The sequence below is a fragment of the Pagrus major genome, chromosome 18 (genome assembly GCF_040436345.1).
Source record: "Pagrus major chromosome 18, Pma_NU_1.0".
In the NCBI taxonomy this organism is placed as follows: domain Eukaryota; kingdom Metazoa; phylum Chordata; class Actinopteri; order Spariformes; family Sparidae; genus Pagrus; species Pagrus major.
The window spans coordinates 23,170,817-23,196,115 of NC_133232.1; the positions used below are offsets into that span (position 1 = coordinate 23,170,817).

Genomic DNA, 25,299 nt, shown 5'->3' on the forward strand with positions numbered 1-25,299 from the left:
GCATCATTAGTCTCCACACGGGCCAATTCACAGGGGGGCTCTGCTCTTCTCCCCTGCCTCACTTTGAACACCGACAATGAGTGTGAGGTTGCAAACAAAATTAATCATAGATGTCACTGGTATTAAGGCGGACAGAAACAGACAAAAACAGAAAGACCAAACTATGAAATTAAGCAGTGATTGCAGATCTGTATTGAATAAACAGAAAATAAACACCAGACCAGATGGAGTGAAACTGGATCCCTAAGACGGGTGGGGGGAGAAGTGCGCTGCAAGAAAACTGCACAAGAACCTATTTTTAGGCCTAACAAATGCAGACAGTGACAGATAAGGTGGCTGAAACAGGTAGGAGCAGACAGAGCCACCAAGTTTCACACCCATCAACCTCCAGCACTTGGGCCCTGGACCTGATTGTGCTCCTCAATGACACATGTTTATGTTTCCCAGCCATCACACTTAATCAGGACAAAACCAGGCCACCCCTGAACAACCAGACATTTTGAAGCAGCGGCACAGCCAGCAATTCGACCGCTGCTTTGCTCTCTAATTAGGACATAAAAGCACAGAAGAGCTTGTTGGCCTGACTCAGATAAAAGGCATCCACTGTGGTTTGTTCTGCCAAAATAGGTGAGCACACGGTCAAATAAAGGCCATAGAAGATGCCAGCACAGGCACTTACATTGGCAGTGGTATAGATGTAACATGGTTATGACTACAGGGTATGACAAAGCCCAAACCTGACCCGGTAGTGACGATGAGGATTGCCCAGTGTCCACTCAGATGTTAATTTGGGCAAGTTGGTTTGTCACTAACAGTTTCCTATAAAAGATGATCCATGAACACATTTTCATCACTGTTCTTTTTCTCGTCATACGTATTGCAATATGAAAAAACACAAAAATCTTCACCAGATGGCTTCATTAGCTCTATTTTGCTTTTTTAATGTGTGTATTTCCACAATCAGCACCTCGTCTAGTCGCTGGTCAAAATTTTCAAAGTTACTTATTTCACTTTTAAGGTCAACCTTTGTGACTTACTTGAACGTCATTCGATTACCCTCCAAACTCCTGCCAGTCAAAAATGGGGGATTAAATCATCTCGGCTCAAACAGCGTCTAATTTAAGTGGATCTTAACACAGTTAGTTTGCAGACTCTCCATTTCAAAATGAGACCATACCCTCCTATGGATGTCAGTTTTTGAGCCATCACAACACCCGCAATGTGGCCTGCAACAGACTAGGTTAGCCATGTTTTCAACCTATTGCGCATGCACATATTGTGCAACCCTAACTACGACACAAAAACCAACAAAACCAGACTTTTGCATCACTGAATCAGAAGTTACCATTGTTTGAAAATGTCAAACTAATTCCTGCAATACTTTTGCACAACCTGCAGTGGATTCCTAATCAAGCAGACTGAGCTGGATTATTTTTAAGTCAGTTACAGCTACAGCCAACAGGCGCAAGACCACAACAAGAGCTGGCAGCTTCTTGCCTGTTTGCTGGCATAAACAGAAACTGTCATACAGTGAAAAAGGTTGCTAACCGCATCTGATAAATCCCTGCTAAACAACAAGTCCAGACTTGGGAATTTGTTTTCATTTCCCTGTTAATGTTGTAGTTTATCACAGTTAACTATTTAAGTTTAAAAAATCTGTGGAGCATGTAGAAAGTGTGTGTAATTTTTATTCAAACGCATGTAAGAGGAGCACTTCTGACTGTCAACTGGGAAACAGGTCGGTGGAGCTGCAGGTCAGATGACAGTACTAACACTCCCAACGGAACCCAGTGCATTCTGGGTTACCCAAGTAATCCCCACCAGCAATGGCTCTGAGGTGGTCCGGTCCATCTCCAATCCTGTTGAGCTCTGTGTGTGTGTGTGTGTGTGTGTGTGTGTGTGTGTGTGTGTGTGTGTGTGTCTGGTGTGTGTGTGTTCGTGCGTGTGTTTCTGTGTCCTGAGCCGGCACTAATCATTGTAGGTAAATGGACCTGGGCTATTGTCATCCTTATGGAGTGTATGGTAAAGCCTATTGCTTTACTGCAGAGGGAAGAGAGAAAGCCAGTGACGCTGGGTGGGCAGATGCTCAGAGAGAAAGAGGTAAATTACCCCACTCAACTTTTTTTTCGTCCTCCGAGAGAAAAATGTGTGGGGCAGGGTGACATTTAGGAAGGAATTTGGGCATTTGGCATCATAGCGTGTGTGTTTGTTCAGATGTAATAATGGAGGTGTCTGTCCTTGTCGGAGGATAAGCTCCAGACTTTAGACCAGGGCTGCATAAAGTAGGGCCTATGAACCAAAATTGGCCCACCATGAGGCCACCAAATGTTTCTCAAATGGCTCCCTAATTATTATTTTTCATAATCTGAGCATGTCAGGCAGAGAGACAATTTGCGTGGAAAGTCAGTCAATTTAGGAAACTTGGGATCATTCCACTTCACTTTCTAGCCGATGACGCAGTGGTTAGCACCGTTGCCCTTCTGTTCAGAGTTTGCTCCCGTTTCCCCGACCATTAAACACACATATATTAGGTCAGTGCCCTTGACCAAGGTACTGGCTTAGATCTGGAGCAAGGCCATTACATTCAAACCTGGATACAGTGTTGAGTACCATTTATTCCTATGAAAGCTGCTCAGCGACACATGAAGCTAAAAAAGCTTCACCTCCTGGGTATAAAATTACCTGAATCTTTTGCTTTGTGGGGCCTATAGAGCAGGCGCACTAGAGACTAGAGACCGAGCCGGCTCACTTCCGCTCTTTCTGGAACCTTGATCTGGAGTTGGTCTTTATGTTTGTTGACCACAATGTATGACTGTATGAGATAAAGTAAAGATTCTTCTTCTTTTGCATCCTAAGATTCAATCAAGCAGCTGCTTTCTTTTGGCCCACAGCCCACCATTAAGTTTCAGTTTTGGGAACAGAAACAGGATTGGACCACCCTGCTTTGGACCACAGAATCTCAGCAGATTCAGTCTTAATGAGAGCCTGATAATCTGCTGTCTTGATTCTAAACAGCACTTCTGTGCCTTTTATTCAACAAAGGGTCTGCAAATGTGCTGCTAATGTAAAACAAGCTCTAAGCTGGAAGTCTTGGCTTCAGCTGACTGCTAAACAAAGCGAAGGGTCAGCAGAGAGAAAAAAAAAGCTTGAGTAAGAATTGGTACACTAATCACTCAAGGCATCCAACATGCCTGACATTTACCACTGTATGAAACCCTTTCCATTCTTTCCATTGAGAGAACAATTTATGCCCACTTTAAGCCAAATTCTTGTACATGTATGTATTATGAAACTGGCTAACCTGCCAGCAGTCCATAAATGATGTAAAGCAGTTTTTGAACTCGGCAGCTCTCACATCAGAAAGATGAAAAACTGGGAGTCGACGTAAGTGGGCCTCATGTAGACTTTACAACTTGGCACAGGCACCAACACGTACTTTACCAATAGACTTTAGGTGGCGCTTAACTGTAAAAGGTCTGATGCAATTAAACACCCTCTTGCATTAATAGCTCTGAGTTCTATACAAGCAGGATTTTTGGCTGCGCTATCAGATACTTTCTCGAGCTGAGAACATTCTCAACCATGTTAACCCAATTTCCTGCACCTAAACGACCACTTATTGTGTCGAGAATGCTTTAACCATGCTCCCACAGTCAATGTTTGATTTTATTTCTGTCATTGCCATTATAATTAACCTCTACTTAACAGAGAATAGCCACACAGGAGGAATTAAATGTGCAGAAGCAGGAAAGATGGGAAGGGAAAACAGACCAACACAAGTGTGAAAGTTACAGGGATCCTCACAAATTTTGCTAATTTCTCAAGTAGTCCAGGAGTTTCTGAATGTATTCAAAGGTGGTGTGTCTGCCAGAAACTGCTTTTGACGCACAGGTGCATTAACTACAGCAACAGAGGGGGCCAAGGCAGAATCCCGACAGCAGGAATGCGAGTGGCTGAGATATTTGTAATAGCTAAACATAGCCAGTCAAAACTCTCTTCTCTCCTCCAGCTGCACGCAAGTGATACACATAACCCTACTGGGCTGCTCTAAACAGTTTCTCTGCAGAAACGCACTTAACTACGGGCGCTGTGCCTGACATCAGGAGGCCATCCCTGCCCTCAGGACCACGTTGTCTTTACACCCTCCGGTGCTTGCACAAGTCAAAGGGTTTATCTAGCTGTCAGTCAATTAACAAAGAAACAAAATTACACGTGTCACAAAGGGCTAAACAAAGACAATAAACGTACCTCATTCCCATAATAATAAATATAAGCCTCAGCCAACAGCAGTAGGGGCACGGGGGGTATTTCTACGAAAGCTTGCCACAAGGGCCAGGCAGCTGGAGCTGGACAGGCAGGTCAAGAGGGATTCACCAAGCAGGAAACAACTCAAAAAATGGCTTATGAATAAATCTGAAGTGAGAGGCAAGCTGTGCACTAGTTGTGGTAGTTGATCACAGAGTGGGGAAGTGGAGAAATGTTGTTTAGTTCAAATTCGATACAAAGGGCTGATCCCCACAGTCTACCAACTGGACTGGCTTATAGATGCCAGCTTGCTTGGTTTTACTAAGGAACGGGTTTATCCTCAGGAAAAGATGTGGTTTGTAAGATATGTTCTTTAACAATGTCGGAAATCAAAAGTGTTAATAGTTTATCCCAATGGACATGCTGGAGGGTGGGGTGAAAAGCCTGACGTCACATAGAGGTGATATTGCTCAAACGCTGGGGTAATGATGCTCATTTTTAGGCAGTCTCTTCTAGAAGGTATTTATAGTGAGAGAGGAAGAAATAAGAAACAATAAAGCTTGAGAGAGAAGTGCAGCTTGCCATTTATAGCATGAAATCAGTGTAACCATATTGTTACTATTTTAACAGAGACTGAAATATCAGTCACGATTTTAGTGCCAGTGGTAATTTCTATTCTATTTTTTTACTGAACAATATTTTAAAAATGCTGAACCAAAACAAACATGTTCCCTTAGGTCTGGACTGTATAATTCATAGGCCAGGGAATCTCTGTAGCACCACAGTGCTTCATTTAAAATAGTTTGTTGTGACACATTTTACCATTATCAAAAAAAAAAATGCAGCTCCTGTGATTTGGACACTTAGCCATGATGTGCTTTTGATAATATTTAGATTTATTATGCAGCCTTGGTTGGACGTCTGATGATGAAAAATTATACAAATCTGACGTCGGAGAGGGGGTCTCAGAAGGTGTTCGATCATTATATAGAACTTCTGAGGGAGTATACTGGCGCCTTAATACCTTCAAGCTAAATTGAGGCCATTTTTTAAAAAAAGCCACAGTCAGAGCTCTGTGCATTTCTAGGCTTTTGTTATCTGGTGGTGTGTTTGACCTTTTCCTGCACGTAGTGTAATATCACAGCCTAGCTAATCATTAAAGAGCTTCTTTAATCAACCATCTTATTGCATGTTGTTGAAGTTCAATAACCATGCAGAGATTCATCTCAAAATGCATCAATATCTCCACAGACAGTAGTCTCAACAGACCAAAAATGCAGCAAATGTAGGCCATGGCTCTCGCTTTTTCTCACCTGCAATAACTCAGTCTGTTGCTGTTACTATCATTAGTGTTTCTCCACCTGCACTGCAACAAGCTCAGGCATGTTTCCTGAAGGCTGGCAAAAAGCATTCTGGGAAGTATGAGAAACCACTTACCCAAGTCGATGTAGACGGAGCAAGATGAGGGTGACTACACCCAAAAACTCATTACAAAACTTTCATCACAAAATATCTGCTGTAAGCCACAGAACATCACTGACTGATGATATATAATGCTTACAGAGTATTCAAGGGGGAATTTTTCTTAAAGGTCAAAGTGACTTCCTACCCCTAATGAGACAAGCATGGTGTGGCTTATTGCTCCAGTCTGCTCCGGTCTACTGTGGCTCAAGTGCAGCCTCCCCACAGCCTTTCAGTGTACCTGACAGAGCCTAATGACCACTGCAGCCATCACCTGCTGAGAGCACATATAGTGAGGTACGCCCACAGCCTGCTAGCTTGACCGACAGAGTACAATGCTGCAACATTTGCAGAGAATACTGCAGAGTTGTAGAGAAAAAAACTACCACGTTTAAGTCCTATTGTACATGTGTTCGCATGTTTGACTGAAGAGACGAGTGTGATGAACAGGAAATAGGTGAGGGTGTCTCAGGATGGGTGGGTGGGGAGTCAAAAACTCATGTCTGGGCTGCGAGGACCTTCTTTGTCATTAGGAGGAAGTGCGCCTGCTTCCTTTGTCTCCAATTAGTTTCCCTGAAGAGCGGAGAGACATCTTTAAGAGAGGGTTTTAAATAATGACCCTTCATCATGCAGGGTAGGCCAGAGGGAGAAGAAGAAAAACAACTTTACTGAGCTCGCTTTGAACATTCGGAGGCAGAGTGGCGAGTCAGGGCAACAGATGGTCGCGATGATGGCAGGTAAAAGGCAGGGTGGGGTAGTTGTGGATGGGAAAGAGAGTGAGGACATCAGTCAGGACAAAGGGGAAGAAAGTGTAAATAAAAGTAGGATAGGAAGTGAGGGTGGTGCAGAAACAACCAATGCAGGATTTAAGCAGGTAGAGGACCGAAAGAAGGATTAATGAGGAGGGGGAGGTTTGTGGGAGTGATAGCAGAGAAAAGGTAAAGGTAAAAGTAAAGGTTTTTTTAAAAATCACATGGACTGTTTATTCAGTAGAAAGACGCAAATATTTTTGATATTACCAGAGAAATCAGAGGAAAGGGGCTAAGGTATTCCCTTTTGCTCAAAAGGTAGAAAACCTACAACAACTAGAATGCACTGCGCCACTGCTACAACAGCCTTTTACGTGAAACATGTCAAAATTGTGCTGTAAATGGGCAGCAGAGGTCTGGGCATAGGCAACATGGGTGGGAGTTTACTACAGTTCATTTGCATCCACTACCCACATTGTAATGATACAAATCTGGTAAAAATCGCCAAAGTTTCGCTTTCAACTGAAATAACCAGTGCCTCTGTGGCCTGTGTGACCCACATTTTAAACCCTATACCCTCTCTGGCTGAGAATACAGCACTTCCCTGCATAAAGAGTTGAGGAGAATAAGTACAAAACTCCCTGTGCCGTGGCTCGAATCACTCTCTCCTTCTGTGCAGAGCGATGTTGGCTCAAACTGATGGAGGGCGTCTGACTCATCTTCACATCATTCCAGACGGCAAATTCCTTCCATAATACTGCAAGTCCTGCTGCCACATCACAGTTAACCCCCTGGCCAAAACAGGTCGGCTTGTTAAAGAGCTTGTCAGCCTCTCCGTCTTTAATACTGTGTCACATAAATGTCACTGGGCTCGTTAAAGATCATACACATCTAACAGGCTGCGGCTCAATGAACACATCTTTCCTCTTCAAATCTCCAACTGTGCTCTGCTGCAATGTAAGTCCAGTCCACCACTCCCAGTTTAGAGGAATATGGAAGGTGAGAGCAATGATATCAGCTGCCGGCTGAGTGGACTCATGCAGTGCTCCTACCTGTTAATACCCATGAAGGGAATAGCGAGAAAGATCTTTCGGCAGTGTAAATGGAAAACAGATTTTCCATTAAGGTGCACTAAAAAAGCCTCTCGACTGTCCGGTCAAAGAGCAAGCGAGTTGGATATACAGTGTTTCTTTTATCCATTCTGTTTACAGATATCTGCAGAGTAACCCAGGTCAAACCAAAACAAAGAGTTAAAACCACTTAAGATGATCTGAATAAACCCAGAGCCTGCAAAAAGGGAAGGAGTGGGAAAGGATGGGAGTAAATCAAAGATCCGCAGAGAAGGAACGAATAAAAAAGAAAAAAGGAGTGCAGGTTTATAGCTGGGCAGCAGCAGTGTTGCAATGAGAAGACTATTTAGTAAATAGCAGTAAACAGACAAATCTGTGCAGCTGTGCGGGGTTGGATGGCCCATGTAAGGGCTGTGTGTTCTTATTAAACCCCAGGGGGCCCAAATAGTGACAGAGCACCTGCATTAAGGAGAGAAGAGGCAAGCTCATGATTATGAAAGGAAATGAGAAGAAACAGAAAGATCCCGGAAAGGCCAAGCAGGATACAAGCTGGAACAGAGTCTCAATAACAGTTTATCACTGAAGTGCTAAACTTCAAAAGGACGAACATACTACTTGTGCATGTTTGGAAAAACAAGCTTGGCATTTAAAATGGCATTCTGTGCCATGTTTGTTGAAGGAAAGAAAGACTATTGCACTACTGTTAATTGGTTTCAGGCTGCTTTTCCTCATTTCCTTTGAGGATCAGTCAAAAGAAAACCATGAAATCTCTGTCAATGGTTTGTCAAATCCCAATAACACCTATGATTTATTCAAAACTGAGTTTACAAAAATATACTTGATCCATCGTAGAAGCATATTAGAACAATCAAAGTATATGCATGGTTACCTTAGGGAGCAAGGGCGTGGCTTTCTTGCTCTTCTTCTCTGAAGGATCATCCAGCATGTCCGGCTCAAAGGTGTAGAGCTCGGCCAGCTCGTTCGTTGTAAAGTGCCTCTCAATCTGCTGCTGGTCCACCACCCGGAATGACAGAGACTGTTTGGTAACCTGCCGGTCATAAATCTTCTCCTCCATTGTACCCTGAAGGAAGAAAATGAAATAAGTTTAATAATTTGAATCAACTCATGACCTGTCAAAAAACACAGGAGATTATAAATTAGGCGTCAAAACCTTTTCACACTAAAGTTTATAGGGATTAAGATCAAGCGGCAGAAAAAGTTGTCACCCATGACATTTGATCCCTCTTGGTTGATGATTGGTGTTTTTATTAGCTCACCTGGGCCAGGAACCTGTACACATAGACAGTCTTAAGCTGGCCGAAGCGGTAGACCCTGAAGATACTCTGGACGTCGTAGGAGGGGTTCCAGGAGGCGTCGAAGATGATGACTCTGTTGGAGGCCACCAGATTGATGCCAAGTGAGCCAGCTCGTGTTGAAATGAGGAACAAACGACCTCTGGGAAAGTCAAGAGCAGGAGAGGGGTGTTGAGTCAGTATTTTAAAATGCACTAAGGAACTATTTAGATTTTAGGCATCATGTAAAAATGGCAAAATGTGTTCTTTGAAATAAAAATATCTTACCTTGTGTTACTGGTATCGTTAAAATCTTCAGCCCACTTCTTCCTGGTGGTGGCGCCGGTGGAGCCGTCAAGGCGATAGTAGTCGATGTTCCTGAACCACTTGCCTTCACCTTCACAGACATGTTACAGTTAAGAAATCTGCTATGACTATGACTATTCAACAAAAAGACAAGTGTCACCATCACAGAGGCCTTTTCCTTGTCAGAAGGATTTAGTTTGGGTATTAGCAGACAGCAGATAGACGGTTGTGTTGGTTGGAGGCCAGCCGTGTTTAGCCTTCAAGATGGCAACCCCCCACCACCGTAACCAACCTTCATAACCAGCATTTCAGCATGTTTCCAATTACGGCACTGTGATCTTTTCATTACAAATTACAAACCCTTGAGCAAACATTTTTTTGTGGAATAAAAAGTCAAGGTCTAATCATTTTCAAAATGAAAGTAAAAACAGCTGCTGAAGTTTAATTAGGAACATGACCTTACACCAGCGGCGGTATGCATGTGTGTGTCTGTGTGTGTTTAAGGATAATAAGCACACCAGCGTGTACAAGAATACATGTTGCATGTGGGCCGTCTTACAAGTGTGAAACCTGCATCTCCATATGAAAATACTTCAGCCTTCTTTTTTTTTGTTAGCTTTTTTTTTATATATATATATATCTCGCACACAGTTTAATCAGTTCAAAGACTACAGTGTAAAACCACAAAAATCAACGGCAGGACAGAAAACTGGGCTCCTCGAGCTCCATAAGTCAGAAGCTGGCTTACAATGTTAAACAATGCTCTGTGATTTTTAGCACATCATGAAAATAAGAGCAGCTTTGCAAAACATAAAATTAAAAGGGAGGCTGATCATAGGCAACTGTAGGATCATTTAGGTCTTCTTGAATAAATGTCAGACTGCACTAAAAATGTACCTTTGTACGGAGAGATTTTGTCCTCATCATCTTTAGCTCTGGTAGACAGCTCCAGGAAATCCTCAATCAGGTCGAGAGAGATGAGAGACTGACTGAACACCAACCTGAAGACAGAAGATACACAAGTTTCAGCTACACATCACTCTGCAATTGATCTGCACAAACTGCATACCAGAAAAGGTTTGATTTGTACATCAAGTACAGACACACTTACACTTTATCTCCTACTTCTTCTGCCATGCGCAGGATCTCAAAGAGGAGCACCATCTTTCCCGAGTGCTCCAGGATTTCGGCGTCGGCCTCCGTCACAAACTCCTTGTGCCAGTCAGGAGTGGGACTTCCTGGTGTAGAGCTAGGGGGCGGAGCTGATGGATGCAGAAAGTAACAGATTAGTTTTCATGCAGTCTGGCTGATTTCACAACAACAAGCTGGAACAAAGACAAAGTTTCAACGTTACTTTACAACTGTGTGCAGATATTAGTAGTCAAAGCATGAGTAGTCGAAGCATGTCATTAATTATTTTCCTTTGTATTTTGTGTTTCATGTGCTTGCTGCCTTGTTTTTTGTTTACTTTTGGGCTTATTCATGCCTTTTAATTTAAATGTAATGCTTCAGTTGGCATTTTGTTGCTTTTGTTTGAAAGAGAGACTAAAGTAAAAGATATAAAAACGTAACCATCGTAAAATTGTCACTGGCCTACAAGCTGCTTTCTACTTTCCCTGTTTTGGTGTGCAATTGTGACAACAAACATGACACACAAGAAAAAAGTCTACTGCCAATGGGAAAGGAGTTAATTGCCTATTGTTAATGGGCTTACCCACATAAAAAAAAGCTGATTGTTAAGTCTCATGTCCTTGTCATCAAATATGGGCCATCTACCAACTGAATGTGTCAGTATTCGACGACCTGGGAAAACAGGTTAAACATCCCAGATATTCCCTTACATGCAGTTTGGGCATCGCTAATACTCCACTATGTATGACAAACTTACGTTCCTCTACAGGCGGTTCTCTCCTTCGACCCTCTCCGTTTCTACCCCGAGAGCTGGTGTTCCACTCCTTGATGACCTCCACGTCATCACTGTCCGAGTCATCAGATCCCTTCTTTTTCCCCTTCCCTTGCTTCTTTTTCCTATTAGGAAGGAGGGATGGTGAAGAGGACAGGGTCAGCAAGAGTAGCAGATGCAAGAGAGAAGGGCAGTGAAATAAGGTAATAAATGTACAAAAAGGACAAATGGAAGTGAAATATTTTACTTCTTCGTTCTTTCGTCTTCAGAGGTCATACTCATGGATGATTCTTCCGTTTCTGAAGCGATGAATTCATCCATACTGTCTTCATCAAAGAAGCCCTGCAAGAGAGTACACTCGCGTGAGTCTCGACTATGCGATGATATAGGTCAACCAAACACCCAGAGCTGGATCGTGGGTAGCAGAAATGATGCATAAGGGAAAATGTTGCTGCAGTGGCAATGTGTGTGTTGTTCTCCCCTGGTGCACGACCTGTCAGCACTACATTTCTATTGTTTTCCCACAGTGTGTGCGATTTGTGCTAATGTATTCGCAGTTTCTCAGTTGGTGTTTAGTGTGGTTTCATCCCGTCTTCCAAAGCCCTACCCTGTTTTCTTTACTGATGTAGTCCAGCTGAAGGCACCAAGGATGGGTCCAGATTCTGCTGAGCATCTGGAAATCCTGGAAGAGTTTGGTCCCGGCGCGGCCCCGGCCCCCTTCCATAGCATTCCCCACACCTGCACACAAGGGAAAGAGTGCGAGGAAGAAGATGGATGTGTGTTTGCATTATGTAGTTGTCAGCGTTCCCTCAATCTCTTCATACATACAGACTCCTATGGAAAATCGATGTATAAAATGTCCGCCCATTAATATAAGTCATTATTATTTACATGAAAAAAATCATATCTAGCAGATATCACCCATTCAGCAGCAACATCCAGATTATAACTTGTGTGGTCTCATCTGTTTAATCAGTAGATTTATGAACTGAAGTGAGTGACAGCTGCTGAAATGTTAATGTTGTAACTCCTCTGTGTGTTGGCCTGCGTTGACCAGGGAGGTCAGAAGTTACGGTAGATTTTACATAAGCAACATGCGTAGACCGTTTGGTGGTCTTGGATCCAAAGACACCACTGTGGAGGTCCAGAGCCACAGTCACAACATCAGCCCTGTGCCCTGTGGACAACCTGGCCTAATGAGCCACAGCACATACCACCACAACCCCCCTCCTCCCATCACTCCTCTTCTTACATACCGGCTCTCCTGTTCTTTGTTTTCGCTTTTGGTGTAAAACCTCTGGCCCCCTCCTCCCTCTAAATTTCTTTCCCTTTCCTTTATGCCCCCACATTCCCCCTTTTTTACCCCCCACCCTCTGTTCCCTCTCTCCCAGAGCTCTTCATTAGGGAGACGTGGGAAACTGGGCTTAAACCCTGCCTGCGGCACTCTGCCAGCTGCCACTCTTACACACACACACACACACACACACACACACACACACACACACACACACACACACACACACACACACACACACACACACACACACACACACACACACACACACACACACACACACACACACGTTAAGTCCTGGGCCACAGTCTGAGAGGAAAGTCCACTAAACGACTTAACAAAGCAGCACAAAAAAAGTGAGAGACCAGAGAGGCCTTCCATTTATCTAAAAACCTTGTCTGAGTAAATGACATCCAGTCCAGTCAGGAGAGCACTTTCAGGAGAAACAAGACTCCTGTAGCAGGATTTAGCCTAGTCCTATACTGCACATGTATTCCAGTGGAAGTCTCAGCTGAATTTTGTTTTAGTCTACGACCAGGCTAAATCCCTGTCTGGGCAATCAGAACTGACACTGTTAAAACCCTGTTAGCATCCCCTAGAGGCTCTGCTGCTCAAGACACCTGAAAAGTTCACAGACGTTTTAACCAAGCAAGCAAGCCGCGTTCTCACCTGTGAAGTGCTCCAGGTAGTATCTGTAGAGTTTGCACTGGATTGGAGTGACTCTGACCGACAACACATATTCGTGTTTGGGAGGCAGGAACTTGGTGAGCGCTGTGTAATCTTTCCTCTGAGAAGCAGAAATCATTCTGTTAAGAAGGCAAAAAGTAATACAACAAAGGACACTTCAGTTGTTTTAGCCATTTGTTTATTTTTTACCTGGACACAGCCAGCCAGCATCTCATAGAGGATGTGAGCCCTCTTCTTCATAATCCGGACATCGTGTAATGTGGAGTCAGCACACTGACCGTTCTGTATGGGGTTAATGAAGCGGTTTCTGAACTCCTTGACTGAGCCCAGCAGGTTCTCCTTGATGAAGTTCACCATGCAGTGGTCTGGTAAGGAGACAGAGATCACGAGTTTTAGATACATACAACCAGGATCACACAAAATCTTTGTCTAACATCCTTTGTATAAGCAAGCAGGCTCACATTCGATGAGGTTGTTTTGCAGAGGAGTTCCAGTTAGTATAACCCTCCTCCTCGTCCTGATAGAGTTCATCGCTTTGGACACCGCGGACGCCTCGTTCTTCAGGATGTGCCCTTCATCGCAGATCACCAAGTCTGGACCTGGTGAAAGCAAAAGATAAAAGCTTATCACAAGTAGAAGTACAGCTGGACACATGGAAAAAAAGAATTGCTAATTAAACGGTATGAGCTGGTGGAGACTGATTTGACTAACACCACATATTGGTCAATTTGCACATGAATGCATAATGGGTGCCAGCTGTGAAATTACACGACATGGTTTTCTAACACTGACCAGTCATGCTTTGATAAATCATCGTGTAAAACTTTATGATGTCCCATCAAAGCTGTCTTTTTTTCCCTTTACAAGCTCCACCAATACTTTGCACGCTGGACCAAAACACTAGTTAGTATAATCTAGGAGTGATTCAAATTGGCATTAAATAGAAGATATGACAGTTCAGTTTGAGAAAGTGAGAATCAATTTAAAACATCAACTAAACTTTTTTTCTGTTTACACTCACACTCAGGACTACATACTTTAACTTGCAGTTAACACACAACACTGTACCTGGATCTACCAGTGTCTTCTGAAAGGTCTCCTTGAGCTTCTTGCTCTTAATGTTCCTGCCCTGCGTAAGATTTCGGTACATCTCATAGCCAATGATCATAATGCCGCCCGACTCTTGCCATTGCTGGAGGGCGTATGCTCGCTCCTGAGGCCTCTTTACTGTGGCCAGCTCAGTAACCTGGAAAACACAAGATAGATATAAATCAATTAAAAATAAGCCATAAGATGGGAGGCTGATATATGCACAAAAAAACTTAACAAACAGCAGTACCACTGACAAATAGGAACAACTCAAAAAGTTACAAAAGCAACCCCGTACCTCTAAACTCTCCTCATCCTTCATTCCCACTTGCCACTTCTCAAACTCGTTGAGCCAATTAAGGACAGTGTTCAGGGGACAAACCACCAGGGCTGTGGTGAAGTCGAGCTTGTCACAGAGCAACAAAGTGTGAAGGAATGTCACCACCTACAGAGCAAAAACAGAACTACAGTTAAACACAGTGTGATACACACACGCACAGGTCTACAAACACAGACTCACTCATCTGGGTTTAACAGGCTCCAAGTGGCACTTTATATATGAAATTCTCACAGTTCTTGCATGCACTATTGCAGGTTTGTGACAGCTAAAAATGTTGCATGAAGCTTCAATTGCCAGTTTGTAAAAGATCGGCAGTAAATCTAGCATTAGCAGGAAACAATAAGGTTGTCAAGATACAAGAATGTTACAGTTCGATAAAAACACCAGGAGAAAAAAACAATACTTGATACCTCTTTTGATACCACAGGAAAAGTAGCAAAAATAAACAAAGTCACACAAAATAGGTAGATAGATATATCTTCTGTATTTTTTAACATTAAAAAATCTCACGCAGTGCTGCTACTCACTCAACACAGACCAAGACATTTGTAATAGCATTAATATCGGTGCAGCCTTGGGTTAAAAATCTGACTGTCGGTCTGTTTTTCATAGCTTTCGTACTAGATATTATCAATCCTACTACTATCATGTGTAGTTGTGAGATCATATCATTTTAAGGACGCGGTATTAAAAAATTATTAAAGTACCACTACTTTTGACAACCTAAGCAAACACTTTAAGTATTTTTAATTTAGTGCTATAAAGAAAAATGTTTTACAATTCAGTATCTTAATTAGTTAATAGTTACTTAATCTATAATTAAAAAATAAATTCCACGTCCATACTGCAGATAAGTACCAAATTGTCTGAGGAGGATGGATACACATGAACAGCTTAAGATTCATTTTCTCTTGTTGCAGAGCTTAAGTGTGATTTTCATGTTGCTCTCTCCTCCATACCTGCAGGGTTTTTCCCAGCCCCATACAGTGGGCGAGGATACAGCCAGAGCCCGCAGACTTCTCGATCTTCCTCACAGATTCACAGCAGCAGTCCCACATGAACTGCACCCCTGAAACAAAACATTAACACAGAGTGGTCGGCATTAGTCCACAACGTCTCAGTGTTCTCACACACATAATCTTGCTCTTCAGCTGCAGTTATTTACTTTGTCCTTACCGTCCACCTGGTGAGGTTTGAGCTTTGTGACAAGATTCCTGTGCACCTGCACCACCGGCTCCTTGGTCTCTTCATCCTCATCCAGCACCAGCTTGGTGGTGATGGGACAGTTCATCTGGGGAGACTCCTCCACCACTATCACCTGAAAGAGAAATATATCTTAATATTAAATCAGTGTCTGTGTGTGGGATACACACTATCGTACAGCCACAATTCAGCAAGTGTAATATAATGGTCACCTTTTATCTATTTATAGAAGTGCATGATTAAACTGTATGATTTGATCTCCTCTAATTAGCACAATAGCAGGCTTCATTTTAAACTGAATTATGATGCAAAGAACAAATGCCAGCGCTTAACTCAGATAAGCAAAGCTATGGTGCTATAAATGCAAGAAAGCCAGTAGTATGATAGGAATTTTACTCGCAAACACAAAAAAAGATAACTCATTATCTTGTCATTTTACAAGCTTATAGAGCTGTAATGAACACACTTAGCAAAAGCCTAAGACAATGGATTCAAATCAAATTTCTGCTAGTTTAAAGTAAAGCTCAGAGGGGACAAAGAAGCAGCAGGCAGGACTCATTTCAGTCTATCTAACTCACTGTGGTTATGTCTCATCCACTTGTGTTAATTATTTGGTTTAGCTTATACATGATACAACCCTGCTCAGCCAGTCACTACCTCCTCTAATTTTACCCGGCTATAGTATTATCAGGACACTCCCCAAGACTAGTGTTGAGAATTTAACAGCCCAAGGCTTTGAACACTCATTTTTACCTCACGAAGTTTCTTCCTGAGTTCCTCTCTCTCGGCTATACGTTTCCTCCTATCCTCCTCTTCTTTCAGTGCATCTCTCGTCTCTGTCCGCAGTTTGTCGTCCTTCAGAATTTTGCGAATCTTTTTGCGTCCTTTGTGGTCCTCTCCATCTTGGTCCTCATCACCCTCCTCTCCGCTCTGTGGAAATGAACATTAAGTTCAGCCCTCTGATCTTCAGCCCTTAGGAAAAAAATTCACTTCCTATGATCAGTAGCCAAGCAACCCTATGATTAATTTGTGCCCTCAATAATCCCCACAACCACACTCCAGGGGGAAGTTCAAATAACATTTTATGTGCCATGCCTGACTTGACTAGTAAGCGTTACGTGGGTCCATCTCCTCCACCTGGCAAATCCTGCCATGTGAAAAAAAAACAAACTTTGGGACAGTTCAAGACTACTACCAAGTGCTCTGAATTTTAAAAACCTTCTCATTGCTGGAAGAAGACTCCTGAACTTTGATCCTGCGTCGTTTCTTCTTCTGATTGTAACTTCTCTGTTTCTCCTCATCCTTCTTCTTTGAAGATCTACAGACAACAATCAAGCATTCACATAAGCAAGAGCAGCAAGAGATTAATGCAAATCCAGTGGCAGTAATACATTAATGCCATCGATTGGCTGGAGTTCTCTCTTCTCACCTGGTCTTTCGACGCTTCCCCTCATTCTCCGATTCACTAAGCTCTTCACTTATCCCAGACTCGGCGCTGGAATCTGACTTCTCAAAGTCTGAATCTTCAGAGTCATCGCTGTCTACTGAGCAGCAGACAGATAAAGAAACAACGGTCACTTTTCTCTCAAAGTTCAGAATATTTAAGTCCATTTTGTTTCACTTTTCACACAGGGCAAATAAAAGATTCAGAATTTACCTTTCTTCCGTGACTTCTTCTTGCCCCCCTTCTTCTTCTCAGCTTTCTCCTCTCCTGATTCGCCCTCACTCAGTGAGAGTTTATGACGAAGCAATTTGTGGCCTCTGCCACGTTTCTTCACTTCGACATCAGAACTTGAGTCTTCTGAATCCTCATCTTCAAAGAGAAAACCAAATAGTTGGAGACGATACACAATAAAGAGACTTATTTGAAAAAAATAATAAATCTGGGTATATTTAGCAAATGTATCCTACCTTGCTCTTCTTCATCTTCATCCTCTTTTTTAAGTTTCTTGGAGGAATTTTTATCTTTATCTGCTCCTTCATTATCAGAGGAGCTCTCTGCTCCTGAAGAATAATTGGATTTTATTTGGGCAAGAAGCATTTTCTTTGCAATCCTTTAGGAGAAAAGGAAAAAGAAAAACGCAGGGGGGGGGGGGGGTGTCACATTAATCACATAATAAAAATGTGTTTCTACAAATGTATCTTAATGATGGGGAAAAATAAAGAAATCAGTGGAAACATGTTTAATATAATATTTCTTGCTAGAATCATGTCACTTATTACCAAACATTGATTGTCCTTCATGTAAATATAATAGAAAGTGTAATATTTATTTCTGCTCCTGCAATTTACCATCTCCACACCGCAATTTACAACTGAAATATTACAGGATCGTGATATGAATTTGTCCATGGAGCTTGAGAATAGATAACTGATGGAAACAAACGCAGCCTATAGAAACACTATGATACCATCACATTGCTATGGGCAAAATTCACTGGGATAAACGAGAGAATACTGCCCTGAGAACAGGTTCTGAAGCATTAAAAAAGGAAAATAAATATTTTCTTCAGCAAGGACCAGATTGTGGGCAGCTACATTGAGCTTTGTGCAAGAGCCCAACTGACATATTACAGAGCTGTACCTGATCGACAAATCAAATCCTTACTTTTTCTGTAAGAACTAACACACAGTAAAAAATAAACCACTGCATTCATTGTTGACCTTGAAGGATGCAGATGTATTTCTTGATCAACTGTCTTTAAGTAAGAGTATCTTCGCAATTTGCTGTTTTCTACGTACCTGTTTTCAGGATCATCGTCGTCATCATCTTCACAAGCTCGAGAGACTTTCTCTTTATCATCCACTTCGTCTCCTAAACAACAAAATAGTGCACATGATGTTAATGAAAGAGCATTTCAAGCCATTAAAAGTAAATTTGGGGACATTTGCTTTTGTTTTGTTTTTTTGCCAGGAGTTGCCTGGCAAGTCTCGAGGAAGTTACTTTTTACACTCCAGTTGTTGTATGGCCAAAACAAATGAGATAACATGTTCACAACAGCTTTCAAGGTGCTGGTAAGAAGATTTTGCTAAGCTAAGCTAGTCGGCTGCTGGCTCCAGCTACATATAAACTGTACAAACATGAGAGTGATATCAGTCTCTTCATCAACCCGTGGCAAGAAAGTGAATGAGGGCAGCTCCGACATTGTGGAACTTTTCCTATAACTCATGCATGTAAAAGCCAGGTTGGCTAAGTTGTGTAATAGTTAGACAGATGCTGAGCTGTGCGCCACCAAACAATCCTCCTTCTAGATCAGATTACCTGAGGATTGATGGAAAGGTCCACCACCTTCCATCACGTTATCCTCCACAATAGGTTTGATCTTTTGTGCGTCACTGTCCTCCCCAGAGTCGGCCTGCTGCTCCTCCTCCTCATCCTCACTGGAGGACGACTGCAGTTTGGAAGTTGATTTAGAGCTCCTTCCCTTGCGCTTCTTTTCGTAAGACCTTTTCCGGTCTGCTGCCTTCTTCTCAGGTGAGCTGTCCTCTTTTGCTACATCTTGTTTCTTCACGCGGCTAGACCTCCTCTTTACTGTGCCCCCTTTCCTCTTTGTCTCCTTCTCCTGGTCAGAATCCGAGTTAGAGGAGTCTGATCCTTTCGGTTTCTTCTTCTTGGACGTCTTTTTACTTTTGTTCTCCAAGTCTGAATCAGAGCTTTCAGACTTCCTTTTGCGCTTGGACGCACTGTCTGTGGATGTGTTGTTTAGTTTAAATAAACGTTTTTTAGCACTTGTGCTTTCCAGTTCCTCGTCTGTGCTGTGGCCAGCTGCAGCTTTCTCCAGCAGTGCGTTAGGAACTTCATCCGAGTCGGAGTCCTCCGTCTTTTTCTCTGAAGCCCTGCTCTGCTTCTCATCCTCTTTTTTAGTGTTGCTCAATTTCTTGGAGGATTTAGCCTTGCCCTTACTATCGTCCTCTGACTCAGACTCAGATGAATCCTCCTTGCTCTTATTCTCAGCCTGCTTCCTCAAGGGAGTGGTCTTCACTCTACTAGAGCGACGGCTGGGTGGTGGACTTTTTGTCCCATCTACTGTATCAGAAGCAACGTCTTTCTCCTCTTCTTCTTCTTGATCTTCTTGTTCTTCTTTAGGCTTTTTCTGTGTCCCTTCATCTTTTTCTTTGTTTTTGGACCGAGAGGACCTTGACCCACATGTTGTCACGACTGGCACAGGAGTCAGTTTCACTATCAGGTTCTTCACCTTAGGTTGGGGGCGTTTAGTATCTGTTGCGTTACCATTTGACTTTTTATTTTCAGTGTCTTTTTCAGCGTCTGTGACCGAATCAGTCTCAGTCTGTGACAGCATGGTGGAATCCGCAAGACTCTCAACCATCTGAAAAAGCTCTTCAGGGACCGAGGGAGGCACAGACATAATGTCGTGATCTAGGGACATTTCACCGGCTGAGACCAGCCCATCCTCACAGACTTCAGTTTGAATAGTTTTTTTGGTTTCATCAGTTTCTGTTTGGTCGTCTTTCATTTCAGTGTCACCTGACACTTGATCATTGTCTGCACCCTGTTCAGCATGCTGCTCCTCGTCCTGCGGCCTGTCCTGCGGCTCGTCCTGCGGCTCGTCATGCAGCTCGTCCTGCGGCTCAATCTGCGGCTCGTCCTGCGGCTCATCCTGCTCCTCTGCTCCATCAGCCTCATCAACTACATCCTCCACATTATCCACGTGGTCGTTTTCTACAGGCGCCAAAACATCAGTGCTCTTTCTCACAATATGTTGCCTCTCATTACCATTCTGCACCTCCATGTTTTTGAACTCTGGGCTGAGAGCCTCTTCCAGAGCACTGTGGGCTTTTTTCAAATCAGCAAGCACGGCCTTGAAGGCTTTCAAATGTCGATACCTGATAGACTTATCTCCCTGCTCCTCTGCTGTCTGCTGGATGAACTGGATGAACGTATTGTTTAGACCTGTTGTAGTCTCAACAAGCTTTTTTGTTTTCTTTATGAGTTCTTTGGGTACCTGCAGTTTTTTGTAAGAGAACGTCATGGTCCCTGAGCCTTCATTGTGTTCTTTTCCATTGACAATTGCTTTGTGCTCTTTGACTGTTTTGTTCTTGTGTCTCTTGCTCTCTCGTTCCTCTGTTTTATCCTTTTTTTGTTGAATTAGTTGTTTTTGAATGACGCTGTGGCATTTGGAGACCAGATCCTGGAGGGGCTCCGACCTGCAGACATAGCAGTGCCACTTCGAGTTCTCATCAGTAATGGCAGACAGCTCCTTCCTTCCCAGGTTGCGAAGGATGCACTTCTTACAGAAGGCGTTGTTGCAGTAGTCACAGCAGATGAGCTTACCACCTTCGGCACACCACCTGGGGAGGAGAAGTTGAGTTTTAGAACATAAAGCAAACAAGATCTTAAAGAGTTAAGACCACTTAAACTAAGGTTTCCAAAATTACTGGCACTAGGATAAGGATTAAGCCTAAATATAGTTAAAATCTAAAAATCTATTAAATTTCAATTGTCTTAAAAGAAACAAAGAACAATGAAAAATTGTCAGAAATACTTTCGATATTTCATGAAATGCTGCTTTCTTACAGGCATTAAAATTGTTAGCTGCCTACATCATACACTTTAAACACAACCACAACAGAAACAAAAAAACAAGTTGTTTCGTGAACCCAGTGTCATGCAAAAGCCACCATGTTGCATCAAAGTAATGTCATGTTCTTTTGAGATGCCTATAATGTTAGAATTCCTATATGAATACTTAAATTGTGTATGTTTTGTCTCTCCACTTTAACAAATGAACCATAATGTTTTGTTGGTCTTTGTGTGCAAAATCGTACCTGCACTGCTCATCCATCCCATCAGAGTCTCTGTTGATGTCATCACTTGTGTAATACTTGAAGCATGACTAGAGGAGGAAGAAGCACCGTGATCACCAATATGTCAAGAATGGAAAGACTGAAAAACATATTTTTGGATCTTCACTGTTCCTACCTTGCAAATAAGTACTTTGAGCACAGGATGCTCATACACAGAGTTGGGCTGAAACTGGTTTACTTGTTTTCCGCAGGCAGTGCAGCTCACCTTCTTCTGCAGGGTATCATCTGAGATAAAGAGAATATGAATCAATAATAGTCACTTTCTGTCTTTCATATTTTCTCACTCTCTAAACGATTATTTACTTTCAGTCAAACCAGTTTATTTACATATACATACATACATACATACATACATATATAAATATGTATGTATGTATGTATACATAGATATACATATATATATATATACATATATGTGCTCACTTGTGAACAACAACAAACCAAACACATATATAGTTTTCAAATAACAAAATAAAATCACCTGAATTTTTTAGTTTGAAGTCCACTCTGAGCTTCATGGCGCCTTTATTTTCGTTCCCAGCTGGCCTCATCACTAAAGTGCCTAATCAGAGGAAATATTACGAGAAATCAGTATCTCATTCAGCATCAGAAATATATTGATCAAGACCAAGAAGTACCTCCATACTTCATACCTTTAGATGCGCTGCCTGTGTTACTGTCTGAAGGATTGTCAGAAGTGGCACCTTCATTTTCACTGTCAGCTGAGGCGTCGGATTCAATTGGTCCAGTGTGCTTAGCTACAGTAGCGGACTTCCTGAAATGAGTTAGCACATAGCTTGACTATTTTAAGCTGAGTCATGAAAGAACTCCTAAGAACAGGAATACTACAAACAAAACAATAACAGCCACATTTAAGAAAACTGATCCTCACCTCTTGTTGCGAGTAGAGGAGGGCTTCATAGTTTCTGTTGAGCTACCAGGCTGAGGAGAATACAAGATGTATTTTAATAGCTTCGCAATTAACAAAATAAATATAACAGTCAAATATGTGCCTTTTGGATTAGTTTCTATTTTTCAGTATTGTAGCATTCAGAGGCTGCATACTTACCTCCTCTGCTTTGTCTGCCATTTGGTCTATGTTTGATTCAGAAGAGGCCAGACTCATTTTACCTGGAGAGACATTTGAAGATGAGCTTCCTGATTAGCATACTGGTAAGTTTCTGTATATTCATAGTTTGTGTTTCTACTAAAGCAGATGACCTTCGAAAATACATTTTTTAAACTGTATTCGTCTCTCCAGACCGCCTGGTACAAGGCTAAAGTCTTACGCTGAAGCTGAACAAGCTAGAATTACACACATTTTGTATATAGACAGCAAAACAACCAGCCCAGGAAAATTAGTCAGGAAATAAACAGCAGGAGTAGATTAAATTATCTTTTCTTATCTTTTTTCAAATTCACATACCTATTTTTTGTTTTCACTATAAATGACAATTGTATAAACAAAGCATTGCTACATGATGAGTTGTTATAAATATTTAATAAGTTCAGGACTGGTTAATAAGTACGTTTACACAGAATTATATTCATCAGGGTGTGACAGCAAGTGTTTTCTCCAGACAGTTACTGGCAATGTCTAACGTTACAGACAATGTTTGGGTTTTTGTTGTTAGCCTATACGGGGGAAAAAAATAAATAAATAAATTCACTGAATATTTCATGACTAAATCATAAAGAGCGCGATTAAAGCATGATGTGACTATATTATATTAAATCCGTGCGTTACCTACATGCCTTAAGGTGCATGTATCTGGAGCACATCGCTCCTGAGACAGAGGCACCGCTGTTTATTTTGCCCTTTTGCGTCATCATAATGTGCTGATTAGATCGCTATGAGCCGAGTAGAGATGTCACTCAGTGCCGCCGGCAGCAACCAGGCCTAAAATACACCCAAAATCCTGTGTCAGTCGAGTAAAAAAGAGCCCACTCGACTAACAAGCAGCGCACGCTTCTGCATTTGCGGCTCCTTTCTCCGCAAGGCAGCCTTTCTGTGTTTTGACAAGACGGGAACTCCTGACTGTCGGGGATGCCAAGTTTACGCTTGCTAACGTTAGCGGCTTCAACAGTAGCCGTGGATGCAGAACTACTTCTTCACACTGCCCCACGTTGCCCTGGCAACATTGCAATCTCGGCGGTGCATAAGAGGTCCGATGCATGGACATGCACCGAAAAATGCATCCGCGGGCCTTCCCTTTCTCCGACGATACCAGGGCACGAACCACACAGCGCGCTAACCACAGCCTGGCACTGCCTAGTAGCATCCCGAGTAGCAATGCCACATTCAGGAGCTACAACACAAACCAGGTCATTGCGTATTTACAAACAAGCGCATTTTTGAATCTCAATTACACTGACAAGCATCCTGGGATACGTATATGTAAACCTGCATCTGCGTGTGTGCGAACTTAAATATTGCCGGCTGCGCAGCTAATAGCTACAACTCAGCTAGCCTAGCGTGCTAACTAGCACTATAAGGCACTCATGGCCCGGCTCGCCGCTAGCGAAAGTAGCACAGTAATCAATGCAATATTCACTTGTCTAAACAAACGGGATAAACAGTGTTCCTACCTGCTTTTCACCGTCGTCATTTCTCGACTGACAGAGATACGTTTTGCTTGTGGTACAGGTGTCCCAGTTCGATGAAATTTGCAGGTTTTCCTCGATACGGAAGCAAGAATGGACACAGAATACCGAAACAACTCCGGTCAGGGGAGACAAAGCAAGGGGACCATCTTGCCGGATGGCTGTGGACGCAGTAAAATGGCGCATCTAGACTAAATCCTGCGAGCCTTCCTATTGGCTGAGCGCTCCAGACGCTCACCTCCTCTGAGTGGTCCAGGCTCACCGGAGCTTATTGATTCGTTTAACCGAGCACAGAATTATTTTCTCTGGGAAGTAAAATGCTGCTGGCTGTATTTCCATTTCATTCATTTGTTGATACAGAGAGAGGCGCGCTGTTTTGTTTCTCCATCCAAGCCCCCTTTCTCAACTTGATGTCGCAAGACGGACGGATGGATGCATGGACACGGGAAGAAGTGGTGCTGAGGGGGCTGCAGCACCCCCCCAAAAATGCATTTAAAAAACCTTGTCCACATGATATAAAGACTTCCTTTGTTACTTGACAGTTCGCTGGCTAATCTAAGTGTGTGAACTACACTGTCAGTCTGGGGTCTCTGTTACCCGTGACAAACAGGCAGATCCGCGTTACATATGCTCCTCTTCACTATGACATGTCATGTATAACACTTGCCGAATTTACAAGAAGGACCAAGCAATTAAGAATTCATCATAGAAAACGTCATACAAAGTTTAGTAAGTTTCTCCCAACACAACAACACACACAATTGAGGGATCTTATAAGGGAGTCTGGGGAATTCCTCTACCTCTTCATCTCCTTGCAGTTGTCGACTGCAGCTGGTGTGGCTGCTTTGACCTACAGTATGTTAGTTTTCACATATGTTTGTTAAAATTGTTACACATTTTTGTTAATAACTATTCAAATTAAAATTAATACAAAAACATGTATGTCACACACCATATACTACAATGTCATTATACAGACCAATGTCTCAGCACCAGCATGGATGGATGGATGGATAGATAGATAGATAGATAGATAGATAGATAGATAGATAGATAGATAGATAGATAGATGCTGAGCTACTTTTTACACAATATATACCCTTTACACACTATATACACTGTATATGCCTAATGGTGTTGATGGCTGTGGCCAGTGTGTGTGTGTGTGTGTAACTAATGTGGCCCGTCGCAAGAAAGTAGATAAAACAACATTCTGCTGTTGAAATGTGT

At 42.5% G+C, this 25,299-nt stretch overlaps 1 protein-coding gene across 2 annotated transcripts in view; it reads right to left on the reverse strand.

Annotated features, from left to right (window-relative positions):
* The window catches only part of atrx (ATRX chromatin remodeler), a 32,567-nt gene extending 8,339 nt beyond the window's left edge, over window positions 1-24,228 (reverse strand). Inside the window, exons 1-29 of one of the 2 annotated variants that reach the window (XM_073486706.1) lie at window positions 24,055-24,228; window positions 22,535-22,596; window positions 22,358-22,407; window positions 22,119-22,240; window positions 21,947-22,027; window positions 21,581-21,690; window positions 21,427-21,494; window positions 18,902-20,949; window positions 18,382-18,454; window positions 17,551-17,693; window positions 17,297-17,452; window positions 17,069-17,180; window positions 16,858-16,957; window positions 16,393-16,569; window positions 15,613-15,754; window positions 15,396-15,505; window positions 14,395-14,541; window positions 14,076-14,253; window positions 13,469-13,606; window positions 13,197-13,372; window positions 12,990-13,107; window positions 11,634-11,764; window positions 11,274-11,368; window positions 11,012-11,151; window positions 10,235-10,385; window positions 10,021-10,124; window positions 9,106-9,214; window positions 8,803-8,980; window positions 8,415-8,606 (exon numbers count right to left, since the gene is read on the reverse strand). In XM_073486706.1, the coding sequence (XP_073342807.1) occupies window positions 8,415-8,606; window positions 8,803-8,980; window positions 9,106-9,214; window positions 10,021-10,124; window positions 10,235-10,385; window positions 11,012-11,151; window positions 11,274-11,368; window positions 11,634-11,764; window positions 12,990-13,107; window positions 13,197-13,372; window positions 13,469-13,606; window positions 14,076-14,253; window positions 14,395-14,541; window positions 15,396-15,505; window positions 15,613-15,754; window positions 16,393-16,569; window positions 16,858-16,957; window positions 17,069-17,180; window positions 17,297-17,452; window positions 17,551-17,693; window positions 18,382-18,454; window positions 18,902-20,949; window positions 21,427-21,494; window positions 21,581-21,690; window positions 21,947-22,027; window positions 22,119-22,240; window positions 22,358-22,407; window positions 22,535-22,591 (5,406 nt within the window). In that variant the 5' untranslated portion in view covers window positions 22,592-22,596; window positions 24,055-24,228. Of the gene's footprint in view, window positions 1-8,414; window positions 8,607-8,802; window positions 8,981-9,105; window positions 9,215-10,020; window positions 10,125-10,234; window positions 10,386-11,011; window positions 11,152-11,273; window positions 11,369-11,633; window positions 11,765-12,989; window positions 13,108-13,196; window positions 13,373-13,468; window positions 13,607-14,075; window positions 14,254-14,394; window positions 14,542-15,395; window positions 15,506-15,612; window positions 15,755-16,392; window positions 16,570-16,857; window positions 16,958-17,068; window positions 17,184-17,296; window positions 17,453-17,550; window positions 17,694-18,381; window positions 18,455-18,901; window positions 20,950-21,426; window positions 21,495-21,580; window positions 21,691-21,946; window positions 22,028-22,118; window positions 22,241-22,357; window positions 22,408-22,534; window positions 22,597-24,054 lie in introns of both variants that reach the window. The other variant, XM_073486705.1, reaches the window with a different exon arrangement.
* Window positions 24,229-25,299: the final 1,071 nt, after the last annotated feature.